Source organism: Phalangium opilio, unplaced genomic scaffold (assembly GCF_054372755.1).
Source record: "Phalangium opilio isolate 3A_F unplaced genomic scaffold, DU_Popi_V2 ptg000013l_1, whole genome shotgun sequence".
Lineage (NCBI taxonomy): Eukaryota > Metazoa > Arthropoda > Arachnida > Opiliones > Phalangiidae > Phalangium > Phalangium opilio.
In genome coordinates this window covers 117301-130626 of record NW_028324148.1, presented here as the reverse complement: position 1 = coordinate 130626, position 13326 = coordinate 117301, and the positions used below count along the sequence as shown (strand labels likewise).

The 13326-nt window shown below is 38.2% G+C and overlaps 3 protein-coding genes across 3 annotated transcripts; 2 read left to right on the top strand and 1 right to left on the bottom strand.

Moving 5' to 3' along the window:
- The first annotated feature begins 7042 nt into the window (after positions 1–7042).
- On the top strand, positions 7043–8502 carry LOC149705408 (uncharacterized). The gene is made up of 5 exons (XM_089862084.1): positions 7043–7327; positions 7384–7587; positions 7645–7776; positions 7828–8323; positions 8376–8502. The coding sequence occupies exons 1-5, from the start codon at positions 7051–7053 to the stop codon at positions 8500–8502; spliced, it is 1236 nt and encodes a 411-aa protein (XP_089718210.1). The 5' UTR covers positions 7043–7050.
- A 15-nt stretch (positions 8503–8517) lies between these two features.
- LOC149705407 (uncharacterized) lies at positions 8518–9377 on the top strand. Its single transcript, XM_089862091.1, has 3 exons — positions 8518–8665; positions 8724–8891; positions 8952–9377. The coding sequence occupies exons 1-3, from the start codon at positions 8518–8520 to the stop codon at positions 9275–9277; spliced, it is 642 nt and encodes a 213-aa protein (XP_089718217.1). The 3' UTR covers positions 9278–9377.
- Positions 9378–9863: 486 nt separating this feature from the next.
- LOC149705406 (uncharacterized protein F54H12.2-like) lies at positions 9864–11024 on the bottom strand. The gene has a single exon (XM_089865015.1). It carries the CDS (start codon positions 11022–11024, stop codon positions 9864–9866), a length of 1161 nt encoding a protein of 386 aa, XP_089721141.1.
- Positions 11025–13326: the final 2302 nt, after the last annotated feature.

The following is a 13326-nucleotide window of genomic DNA, read 5'->3' as shown; positions in this document are numbered from 1 at the left end:
AACGAATTTCCTAGACATCTTTGAATAAGGAAGAATATACAATGAGGTCCGCAACAAAGGGAGAACATATCTTGAATTAATTTATCGTTATAGATCCATCTGGACGCGTATTTGGCCAGGTTAATTTTATACGTCTCCGGGCTCTGCCCGTAGCTGCAGAAAAAATTACCTTCATTGTTTTCAACGTAAATGGCTACCCAATGAAGTCCAGGATCCTCGGCTCTCTCCGTGTTCAGAACAAAACAAAATTTCTTCTTTCTAGGTTTCCTGGGAAGCATGTCTCTAGGAAAAGTACCTAGGTAGTAGGGTTTTGTCCTCTGGTCGCATGATAATATTTGATTTATTTGTAACGTATTCATATCACTTTAGATAGTTCGTATTCGTAAAACGTTCCTTTAATTATCTCGTTATTTTTGTCTTTAACGACGTATACTGGAGGATTACGGTATAAAACCTTATCAATAATAAAGATCTCTTTTGTAAAGTAGCCTTTATATCCCTTTGAAAAGGTTTTTTCAAATTTACTCAACCTTACTAAATCACCTTCTTTTAGCTTTGGTTTTGTCCCAGGTTTAATGGTACCGAAAAGACGGTACCACACCTTATGCTCATTTTGTAGATTAACATTGACTGGCGCGATACCAGTTGAGCGGTGTATCGAGTGATTGTAAGCCTTAACTATTTTTGGTAACGCACTCAGATAGCTACGAGTATCAGCGCTAGTTATGAATTTGTGTATTTTCTCTTGAACCGTTCTGTTAAATCTCTCGCAGATCGCAATTTTTTTATTCCCGTAAGCTACGTAGTGGTGAATACCTTTCTCTTTAAAATATTGCTGAACTGGTTTAGCTAAAAATTCAGAGCCAGCGTCCGTATTTATATTCGTGGGTACAACATCTTTATGTATTATTTTAAAAGCTCTTATAACTTCCGCGGAAGTCTTGTTTTTAATAGGTATAACGTAGGCGTATTTACTCAAAACATCTATATTACTTAACAAATATTTCATACCCTTGTTGTATCTGGAAAGTTTATCTAAAACTATTAAATCAGCCTGATGAGTCTCATCCATAGATGTCACTGTAATTTTATTGCGAGGAAACTTTAATCGACGATAACGATGAATAGTATAAGTGGGTTGTTTTAATAGAAAACTCTCAACTTCTTTCCTCGAAGACTGAGGAACTCCTTTCGTTAATTTATCCAATCCGGAAAAAGAGGAGGGATTTTCGGGGTCGTAGTACGCGTTTGAGAGAGACATTTTTTCTAAACAAGATCGAAAATGATATCTGATAATATAACGTAGTTGTAGGGTATTATATAAGAGGGAGAGATACAATTTTCTGGAATATTTTCTAAATAAGGAAAAAAAATTGATATATAACGTAGGTATAGGAAACGCAACAATAAGAGTAATTTATATTTTATTCGGTTACTTAAAAATTAACAATACATTGTTTTTAGACCGACAAAATTTCCAAGAATATATTTTAAATAGATACGTCATTAAACACTGGATCATTTAGGACATTAGCTTCGGTAGTGGTTGTTCTCTGGCGAATATCTCCTGGTCCCTTGGCACCGTTTATCGAGTAATTTCGATATTAAATTCATTTTGCTCTTCTCCGAGGTAACGCATTCCAACGATTTCAAATCCTCTCGGAATATTTTCAGACGCCTTAGAGTAATCCATGACCCAATACACGCGAGATAAGAGTGACATATATTTTAACCGTACATTAGTTCAGTTTTTAGACCGACAAAGTTTCCGAGAATATCGTTAAATAAAATTGAGACGTCGTCTTCGTAATCTCCGTATTCCTCGACAAAGGATTCTAGAATTCTTTCATAGTTAAGCAACGGAATAGCTCTAATTAGGTTTTTCTCCACTCTCTCGCTCCAATTAGTATCCGTGGGTAAACAAGTGATATCGTGGGCGATTTCGTTGTGACAGCTGATATTTTCGCACGAATCAGTGAAATTAAATAAAATATTGGTCAAACTGTCCAAGATAATTTTCTTCATTATTTCTCTGGCCTCTTCTTTTCGCTTTAATTCGCTACCAATAACATTTTTCAAGTTCTTTAACCTTAACCAACTGTCTTTATTTAATGAAAATCCTTTCGATGTTGAGAATAGAATATTATATCTATTATTCGATCCTCTAATATATTGACGAATATCAACTATTTTTCCTCTCTGACATACGAAGCATTCTAGCTTAACTCTCTGAGTACCGTCAACTAACCAAGTCAGAAATCGTCCCGTTATTCCGTTAAAGAAAGCGTCAATATCCGCTTCGAAAGTCCATATACTATTCCAAATACAACTGTCGAAAGACGCTTCGGTTTTAGTATCGAGTCGTTTGACATTGAAGACGGGAAGAATTCCGCTTCCAACGTAAATGTTTTGCTTCTCCGATAGGTAGTGTACTTGATTCATCTCTAACCGGTTATGAGAGAATGCTTCTTAAATCAGAGGTTATATAGAGCCTTTTTACTCGGGATTAAATAACACCGAGCGATCCCTAGTTATCATGATAGAATTTTCAAATTCGGAATAAATTATGCACGTGACATTGTGTGGTAAATTGTTTTTAAATTTCATATTGATACGTAGATTTCCTTGTCGGGGCAAAGAAAGATGACTAGCCCCCGCATTTTCATCCGGGCTTAAATCTAGGCAATACAAAGCGTAACCTTTTTTGTACTCTTCGTACGTGATAAAATTTCCCTTGTTTTTTCTGTATGTGTTTAGAGAGGTGAATAACGACATGTACTCTCGAGTGTATAGATTGTTTTCGTAATCAGGCGTAAAGGCTTCCGAAGGATAGGTATCGGTACCGACGTTGACGGATAGGTAATTAAGATCAAAGGTTTCAAAATTAAAGGGGTTTAAAGAATGATTACCATTAAAGGCCGAGGTTCGAACTAGACCTATGATTACTCTTTGAGGTATTTTACCTAAGAAGACGTTTTCTCGATTAACGTCGTTCATTCCAGCTGGAATTGAAAAGGTTTTCACGACTGTTTGATTCAAAGGATAGATGGCGCTGGTTTGCTCTAATACCGTAGCGTGGGCTAACATTATTTCGGGATTTATTTTTAGTCTTTTAACGTACAATGAGGCATTATCGATAACCACTTTATATTTCTTATCAGCGGCTTCTTTCGATATTACGCAAAACTCTGGTTTAGATCGAATAAGCCTAAATCTAACGTCTACATTATTCAATAGGAAACGATTTAAGCGACAAATATCAACGTGTAACGGGGCGTATAAATCTATCGTACTCGATACCTTGGCTCTCTCGGCTCTTCTTAATATCCCATTGGTAGTAAGATTTTTATTGGCTGCCACCCAGGCGGTATCGGGATCGATCGGATTATCCTTATAATACAACCCTAGATTTAGTTGGCTTTCTTTAGCATCTATACCGTAATTTAATAAATTCTCGAGATAAGCGATATAAGGGGCTCCTTGGTTAGGGGACTGAACGCTCGTGTTTCCTAAAAAGACGTCTATTTGGGAAAAGAGGGCGGCGTGTAAAAGATTAACCGGAGCTACTTTGGTTTCAGCGGCTGGTACTTCGGTGCCGTCCAAATGAAGCACCCTGACCTTCAGCCTTAACCTAGTTTTAGAAAGGTCGACATAATGTTCGCTCGTGCCAGGGACAAAAAATTCCAAAGGTCCACTATCCGTTACGGAACTTAAAGGTTGATAACTTTCGTCGCTACTAGTTATAATATTAGCGTTCAAAGGGGGTGTCGCGAATAGGTCTAATTCCCCCATCATCCCTTCGAATTGGGCCATCTTGTTTTATGATAAAAAATCGGCCTTTGATCTACTTTTCTTCTTGCGTATCTTCTGACGTTTCCGTCGAATACCAGACCCGTACTGAGAATTAGCCAGACTATCACCCGCTTTATGAATTAAATTTGAGCCGGCTATTTTTAGATTCCTTTTGAACGCTCTCTTGGGTTCTTCTCCAGCGCTTAAATCTTGAATAAACCTACCACCGAGTCCTAAAGCTTCTTTACCCACGCTCTTAGCTATCGGTTTCGCTAGAGGAGTTAACATTCTCATCAAAGCTTTAAAAATTCCGCCCAACCCAGATCCCTTTTGCACTAATACACCTGGTGGAGATCCGAGGAACTGTTCCTGATAGTAGGACACGTACCTATTAGGTCGAGACATGTCGTCTAAAGTGAATTTTGATAATGATGCGATCCGATATAAAGGATATAGGAGCGTCGGCCTCGTCTCTAATATCAATTTTGATAGTTTCTATTTCGTTGGATCTTATAGGATAATAGTCTATAGTATCGTATGTGATAATTTTCTCCGACGTATCGTTTTTAGTGGGAATGACGCGTAGAAGAGGTTTGAAACCAGAGCCTATAAACTGGGGGTATATCAGATCAGTGTAAACGTATAAATATTGACTGACTAAATCCGGTTTGAAGTTGGCGTTTGCAGACCCTAATAGACGATTAGTTTGGTCACCGAATCCTAACATAGAACCTAATTTGTTACGAACGCCTCTAAAAAGCACGGTGCACTCCTTATCAGTCGTTATTCGAACGGTACCGTTATCGTTTAATGAGAAATTAAACCGAGATTGATGAGCTTCGGGTATCGCTCTATTCATAGCTTCCAATAGGGCGTCGACGCTATAGGGTCCCTCAGGAATCTTTACCGTTACCATACGATTTTGAAGTTTTAAAGTTTTTTTCAATTTTATCTCGATATAATTATTGGTGTAGTTTATCGTAATATTTCTAGCTTGTTGAGACAATGGAATGGGACAAATGTATTCCCCAGTAATGTACTCGTCCGTTTCGAATCCTAAAACCTGAGCCAGAGGGCCAGGAGCTAGCCTGGCCTGGTGACCGGCATCGACTGATAATTTAACTCTCTTGATAGGAGGCCCAGTCGGGACTGACATATCTATAACCTGTATTTTCACGGGAAAATTCTGTTTTTCAAGCTGAACGGTTAAGTCACGCACCAGTTTATTCTGCATTGAAAAAAATACGGCGTTTCCATTTTTATCTTTCGAACCTTCGTACTTTTGCGGTATTAACTCCACTCTTCTAATGTCCCAGCCATCATTCGTTAAATATCGTTCAGGTACCTGTATTTCGAAAGAGTTACAGGTATTGTCTATTACGGTTGAAATTTTCGGTGTTAATATTTCCGATAAACCAATTTCCCATTCGTTTGAAAGAATAATTGGTTTACCTAATTTGACCGTGAAAGACGATTGTGAATTATCGGGATATTCATCAGTTTTATCACTTAACAGAGTAACGAAAAAAGAATTGACCGACATAATTGATATTTTATTTAAAAATGAATGAGGATTTACACGTTATCCAATTTTATTTAGAAATAAAAGGTTGAACTCGATGTGATGGTTAGAGCGGGGTTCGATCTCGCGATCTATTGATTGGCGAACAAACGCGCTAACCACTACACCGAGAGCAACCTTAATCGCTTCCTACGTTTTAGAGAAGATTACATTAACATATACTTGGAAATAAAACGGGTAAATGTTCATGATAAAAACTATCGGGAGTACCGAATTTACTCATTTGTTCCTGTATGTATTTTATAAAGTCATTTCCGTAAAATTCAGCTTTTTCTTCTAAACACAATGGCGCCGGTGAATCCGTTTCCGGGGCTTTGGCTCTTGGTTGATTTATACCGTGACCCAATCGGGTAAATAACAGTCCGTCATCTAATTCCTCCAAAATAATGGTACTCCTAGGTAATATGAATCGTTTCAAAATTTCCGTCTGATTCTGGTACTCGATATCTTTTTCTTGAGGCTCTCTATCTTTAAACATCGGGCATTTCTTCGTAACACGAGCGATTTTTCCATTTTCAGATACTCGGTGTTCGAAACATATTGTATACATAGCGCATTGATCTAAAAGATACGCGACCATATATTGGAAATCCTCGCGCCCTTTGAATCGTTGATACGTCACTATATAACGCATTTTGTAAGATCTCCCTCGGAAGTCACTGCTCTCTTCAAGGCGTTCGTCGAATAACCGAGATAAAGAGAGATCGCTCTCTTATCAAACAAACTCTTATTTAAGTCTGGCGATTACGTCACGACTAAAGACAAGTACAGACACGTCCAAAAACCGTTTAAGCATATAGAGGGGAACTTTTTAAAATTATTTCCAAATTTTTGGATTCATTATCGTAGAATTTAACCATGATGTAATCAGTACATTGTTTTTAACATTTTATTTCAAAATTTGATTGGTTTTTTACACCATTGACATATTCGTTTGTTTATATATATATGTCAGGAAATAGTGAATATGGTAAAATCAAAGGATAGAGACCAAAAAGCGCAACTACTGGGTTCATCGTCAACATTCCCAAAATAATTCCTACAGGTACAGTTATAGGAAGTAGAATAATATATGTTCCAGCTATAAAAGAATATTTGATTCCAACCTGTATAACCCGCAATATACAACATCTATTATTACAATATTCTTTAGTCTTGGATTTGTTTGCACTTGAAACGTATTTCTCCGTTACTGACACATCTCTCCCAGACTCGTCGTTAGAACAATTTATAGGTATGTTACATGTTGAAAACCCTTTAACAAGCGGACATTCCGGGGAATATTTTCGATGCTCCTTATTCTCCATTAGAAGTCACTGCTCTCTTCAAGGCGAATAACCGAGATAAAGAGAGTAATGTCTTATCAGACAAACTCTATCTGACGATTACGTCACGACTAAAGAAGTTCCCGCCCTTAACCAATTAACAAAGACCTAATCAATTGGCGACCCCCACTCTCGACCAATAAACGAACTCAGAGAAACCCCCCCGGATAAAAAACCGGTGTTCCCCCATTCTAAACTCACGCGAGTATACACGCGCGAGTCTAGCGCGCTAGAAGGCTGGCGGCACACTTAAATGACCTAATTAACTCTCCATATTTTAGGTGGTTTACTACTGAGACCTACATAGCTTTTGGTCTCGGGAAATTACAATTTATAGATTCACTAAGATTTATGGGCGCGTCTCTAGACACTCTGGTGCAAAATCTAGCTATGGGCGGGGTGGATAAATTTCGTATCCTCAGCTCATTTTACAACACTGAGCAAGTTGATTTGACACTCAAGAAATTGTCTTTCCCTTATGACTACATGGATTCGATAGCGCGATTCGAGGAAATTGAACTCCCACCCAAAGAGGACTTTTACAATATTTTAACAGACGAGCATATTTCCGATGAAAATTACCTTCACACTCAAAACGTCTGGAAAAAATTCGATATCAAAAACATAGGTAGTGACCTAAATTTAATATTTGTATTACAAATTATCACAAAATGGAATTTCTAGGCGATCTCCACGATACATACGTCCAAATTGACACATTACAGTTGGCGTGCGTTTTTGAGGAATTTAGAACAATGTGTCTCGATTATTACCGACTAGATCCCGCGCATTCCTATACGGGTCCGGGATTAGCTTGGGAGGCTGCCCTTTTGATGACGAAAGTAAATTTGGACTTGCTTTTGGATATAGACATGCATCTATTTATTGGTATTTATTTCAATGTCATTATTTGTTACATGGTTTTTTTAAATTAAATTTTTTTAGAACGCGGGATTCGAGGGGGTGTGTCTCTAATTAGCAATAGATACGTCGAAGCCAATAACAAGTATCTTCCTAGCTTCGATCCCTCCAAACCGAGCAACTATAGTATATATTTGGATTTGAATAATTTATATGGTAACTAATCCACCTATAAATTTACTAGATGAAAACTAAACTTTTAATTAGGTACTGTTATGAGGGACTATTTGCCAATGAACAACTTCAAATGGGTGGACACAGATGATCTTCTCGGTTACACCGAGAAGCATATTTTGAATTTGACCGACGACTCCACACACGGGTTTATTCTAGAGGTTAACTTGGAATACCCCAAAAAACTACATCGTTCTCATAACTGCTTCCCGCTCGCACCCGAGACGAAGAAAATAACGTCTGACATGTTTTCCCCATGCTACAAATTACTCATGGCAAAGAATGGACTCCCTATAAAAGATACTTTACCGAAGCTCGTGCCAACCCTGGAGACAAAACAAAACTATGTGGTGCATTATAGGAACCTAAAATATTACGTTTCCAAGGGACTGAAATTAACCGCGGTGCATAGAATATTATCGTTTGGTCAGGGACCTTGGCTAAGTTCCTACATTGACTTCAATACGGAGAAAAGGAAGAACGCTACCAACGACTTCGAAAAAGATTTTTTTAAATTAATGAATAACAGGTATAAATCGGCGTGTTTATTGTAAGACCTCAACTAACATTTATTCTCATAGTGTTTTCGGGAAGACTATGGAGAATATGCGAAATCGCATTAATTTTGCCATGGTTCAAACAGCTGAAATGGCGACCAAAAAAGCTTCATCCCCGACATTTGAAAAATTTATTATTTACCATAATTAACTGGTCGGCATTCAGATGACCAAAAAATCTCTAACCCTGAATCGTCCCATCTACACTGGTTTCTCCATTTTGGATCTCTCAAAATTATTCTTGTACAGATTCCACTATGACTTTATCACAGAACAATACGGCGATAAGGCGATATTACAGTTTACCGACACTGGTGAGTTAACAAAATGCAAACAAATTTCGAACTAAACAAGATAATTTCCACATTTTAGATAGTCTTATGTACGACATAAGAACGGAAGACGTGTACAGCGACATCCAGAAACATTGTGATTGGTTTGATTTCTCGGGATACCCCAAATCACACCCACTTTTCAGCGATAAAAATAAAAAAGTTCTGGGAAAAATGAAGGATGAGATGAATGGAGCGATTATCAAAGGTTATTTTTGACGGGATAATTTCTTAACTTTACGAATTATATTAATATCCTTTCAATTAGAATTCGTGGGGTTGAGACCGAAGCTCTATTCAATATTATCCGAGGTTGGGGAGAAGAAAACGGCAAAGGGGATATGTCGCCGTGTTGTGAAGCGTTCCATTACCCATTCTGATTATCGCGAAGGTTTATTCGACGAAAAAGAGACTACTTGCGTTATGAAAAGGATTCTCAGCGATAAGCACAATCTCTATACAGTAAGAAAAACAAAGAAAGCCTTATCACCTTGCGACAACAAAAAATACATACTCGCTGACGGTATCCGAACATTGGCTTATGGTCATTATTTCATTGAAACTTTTAATAAAAAATGTGATGCAATGGAATAAATGAAAACAAATTTTAAAAAATCAGAATTTTATTGAATCTTTTTGTACATAGCTATAAAATATGGCGACAAGCCAAAGCTATCGAAAAACATACGCAATTTAAATGGAAAATAAAATGTTTTAAAAGATAGATTTATTGAGTAATTCTTGTACATATATTCGGCAATCATACGATCATTAACATTTTTATTTTTAGTAAATCGTTTTATTATATCAAACATTTTAACTCCCCTACATCTATACAATGAAAAGTAAACGCAATACCCACCACAAGTTTGACTTAATTCCCCCTGTAGTTGACGTGAATTAAACGTAACAGTTAGGCTATTTCGCTCTACAAAATCATTAAATTTAAATAAATCCGGAGGATTTCCATAGCTTTCAAAGAATTCAGTGTTCTTTTTCCTCGAAATGTATATAACCGTCCAGTGTTCTCCTCCCCCTTTTGAGGTGTCAGTATTCACAATGTACAGAGAGGGAAACGTTTTAACAGTTAGTGGTAGTTTATCCGCCGCAAAAATACCCCTAAACAGATTTTTAGCGTATGGGTCGCGCCTTAATATTCTCTCAAGTTGTTGGGCGTCCATTATGAGCTTTGATCGAATAGAACAGCTCGGTTTTTGTCAATTTCAATCAAAGATAGGAACTCGGAATAGTAAACGACGGCAATTGTAGCCGGTAGCGCTTCGGCAAATATTAACTCCAATCGGACACTACCGTTCTTTATAAAGTTGAAACTTTCAGTCGAACTACCATTCAGGTCGGGGGTCAAGTCGAATACGAAAAGAGCATTACCATTGGCGAACTCGTCACGGTCAATGAAATTACCCTCGTCGATATTCCATTGTCCAGTTTGAAGAAAGAGATTGGCGTACGATCTCATACATAGGTTATCCTTAAAGTTGGGGTTTAAGGGTTTATGGGGTACGCTAACCCCATCAACGGATAAGGTGATTTGAGTCACCGCTTCATTTTTAAAATTAAAAGGCGACATTTTATAATCACCCAAAAACGCGTTCTGGTCTACAAATCCAATTACAACTTTATTCGGTTGTTGACCGCTAAATAAATTGTCTTTGACTGCTATTTTACTTCCTTGAGATATGGAAAACGTATTACATTCCGTACGTGTTATGGGGTATTTCATCGTGGCCAATTCCAGGGTTTTGGCGTGTGATATCATAATCTCGGGGGTTAGTTTAACTCTTCTTATGAATAACGAAGCGTGGGTAAATATAACTTTCGCTTTAATTCCATCCGCATGTAAGCAGAATTCGTTGGGACTTTTGATAAATTTAAAATTCACATCGACCAGGTTAGGGATGAAGCGGTTTTGCTGGCAAATGTCGGCGTGTACGACACCAATCAAGTCTATAACCCCATTTTGGGCGAATGAACTCCGTTTCAAAAACCCTTCCTTTTCGGAAAAGTCGTCAAAATGTCCCGCCGTATCTTTGTAGAATAGTGCCCCGGTCAAAAAACTCTTTTTCGCGGGACCACCAAATGTCAATAGTGTTTGAATCATGCTCTTGAATGCGTATTGTTGAGGACATGATGTAACTGATCTATCATTCAATGATACGTGTAGTTCACTAAAAAGACTGGAGAGTAATAGGTTTTCGGGTCCAACTTTATCCGCCTGAGTAGTTATATCACCATTCGCATCGTACACAGCGGCTTTAGGTAGAGACCCATCAGCTTTAACCACTTTTACTTGTACTTGCAGGAGTGTGTTTTTCAAATCCATGTATCACTCGGAGTTCCCGGTGACGGGAAATATAATAGCCTGATTTTCATCTACGTTGGAGGTAGGGTTATACTCCAACCATTGACTTCCTATTATCCCAGTTTGGGTATAGGGTACGTGAAAAACATTTAGTTCCGAGCTGACGCTGTTCATAGAGTTTGGGTGTGCGAGCGACATTATGAAAATATATCCGGGTGTAAAGATGATGACCTTCTCTTCTTCTTAGTTCGAACAGAACTGATGATGGGTGACACTTTGCGTTTCCTTTTACGTCCGTTTCCAGTTAGCTTGGACACTTCTTCGGCCGCCCTTCTCAATGTTTCCCTACCCGCTTCTTTACCCCTAGTTCTCAATGATTGTTTAATGGGTACACCGCTTGTATAATCCGTCGCAATTTTCGCGCCAGTGTTTAAAAACTTTCGACCTAGGAACGTGGCACCCCTTTTAAGTAATGGCATGGCTGATCTGAACGCTGAGGAGATAATTGACCCCAGACCATAACCACGTTGCACGGCCAAACCTCTATATACTGGGATGGATCCATGTCCAATTTGATTTAGATAATAATCCTAATAATCCTTAACAGAAACGTGACCCGTATTATGTGGAGACATCCTTACACTTTGACAATCACGTCATAAATGGGGCGGGGGTTGAATTCAACGTAGTTCTTATAACAAGTGCCAAGTTCTTCTAGGCCTGAAATGTAGAGTGACGTGAACTTTCCCACGTTCGAACTTAACCGGTTTACCCATTTCAATCATAATGTTTATTTCAATTGTCTGGAACTTGTTTTTCGCTATTGGCATGTAATGTGGTTTAGCAAACTCTTTTTCAACCGTGTCACCATCTTTCCCTTTGATACTTATAATTCTCAAGAGAGGGACGTCGGAGTCTCCTACCGATCGAGATTGAATTATATCAGAATACACGAATATGGAGTGCATTCCAGCATCCATATCACAACTGAATGGGGCTGTCATGGAGGTGACCACAGTGAAGTCTTTTTTGGAATTCCTCGTGAACCCTAATATAACGGCAATTTCGCTTGGGATATAAAGTTGGTTCGTCCCTTTTAACTCGACCATCACCCGTCGATTTGGTTTGTTGTATGAAAACTCGACCCTAGATTTTATTTTTTCAGTAGCACCAGCATCGTCGTCGGCTGACAATATTTCGAGTAATTCCTCTACGGAACCATAATATCCGGGGGGTATAATTATCGATATATCCCGGTTTTCATTCACTCCGTTAATTGTCTGTCCACTTTCACCAAAACCAGATCCCTCTTCTGGGAATTCATCCATTGCATCCGAAGCAACACCTACGAACGAATTATCCCAAATGCGAACTGCGCATTCCCTTTTTACATTATTCCAAGTTCTAGGATAGCTTATTTCAGCCAGAGCAACCTCGTGAAATCCCTCTAGTATTATAGGTTCTGGTAGATACGTTCTAAACTTGCTTATAGTGTTTCCTTTGAAATAGTGCGCGGAGGAATCGGAAGGTAATGTAATATAGAAACTCATTTTACGTCGACTTCTTGCACCCAGGAATCAAATTCGGAACTATACCCTCGCCACCGTACGAGTAGTTCTTTAGAACCGTCTGGTTTTTTACGTTTTCGTATTACTCTTTCAATTTTAAATGTACAGTTTTCCAAGTCCTTGCCTACTTTCTGTATTTCCTCTTTGTAGAACGTACCCGAAATGAGCTCGGAGTTCAAATCTTTCAGTTTTTATACCGGTGGGTCTCTCGGGATCCGTTCTGTTACTTTGAATAATTCTCCGGTATAAAAGGGTAAATACCCCTTTTCAAATGTTCTTTTATTTTTGCTTATTCTAACTAAATCATCAATTTCAAATGGGTATGAAACTGGGGTGAAAAGTTAACTTTCCTGTATAAATTGAACCAGATTTGTTTCGCGTTTTCCTCTGTCACTTCAATGGGTTTGCATTTAATCGATCTGTGGTAGTTGTTATTATACGCTTCTAATAATTCAGGTAATACGTCGATATATTTATATGTATAGTTTTGTGTGAAATACCGCTCCTTTAATGTTCGATTAAACCGTTCAACAATACTGCATTTCACCTCCGAGTGTGTGGCGAAAAACATGATGTTCAAACACTTCAATTCGCGTTGTAGTTCCTTATTTAAAAATTCATTTCCATGGTCTGATTGCACAATCCTGGGTTTTCTACCAGACTCTAAAACGGATCTAAACGCCGCAACCATCGTAGATCCTTTCTTGTCTTTAATAGCAACGGCGAAGGCGAATTTACTGAAAACGTCAATACAG

Coding starts and splice junctions, on each gene's coding strand:
- LOC149705408 (XM_089862084.1), top strand. CDS start 7,051: ATGGGCGCGTCTCTAGACACTCTGGTGCAAAATCTAGCTATGGGCGGG. Junction 7,777..7,827: donor GGATTTGAATAATTTATATG/GTAACTAATCCA, acceptor ACTTTTAATTAG/GTACTGTTATGAGGGACTAT. Junction 8,324..8,375: donor TTTAAATTAATGAATAACAG/GTATAAATCGGC, acceptor TTATTCTCATAG/TGTTTTCGGGAAGACTATGG.
- LOC149705407 (XM_089862091.1), top strand. CDS start 8,518: ATGACCAAAAAATCTCTAACCCTGAATCGTCCCATCTACACTGGTTTC. Junction 8,666..8,723: donor ATTACAGTTTACCGACACTG/GTGAGTTAACAA, acceptor TCCACATTTTAG/ATAGTCTTATGTACGACATA. Junction 8,892..8,951: donor GAATGGAGCGATTATCAAAG/GTTATTTTTGAC, acceptor CCTTTCAATTAG/AATTCGTGGGGTTGAGACCG.
- LOC149705406 (XM_089865015.1), bottom strand. CDS start 11,024: ATGGATTTGAAAAACACACTCCTGCAAGTACAAGTAAAAGTGGTTAAA.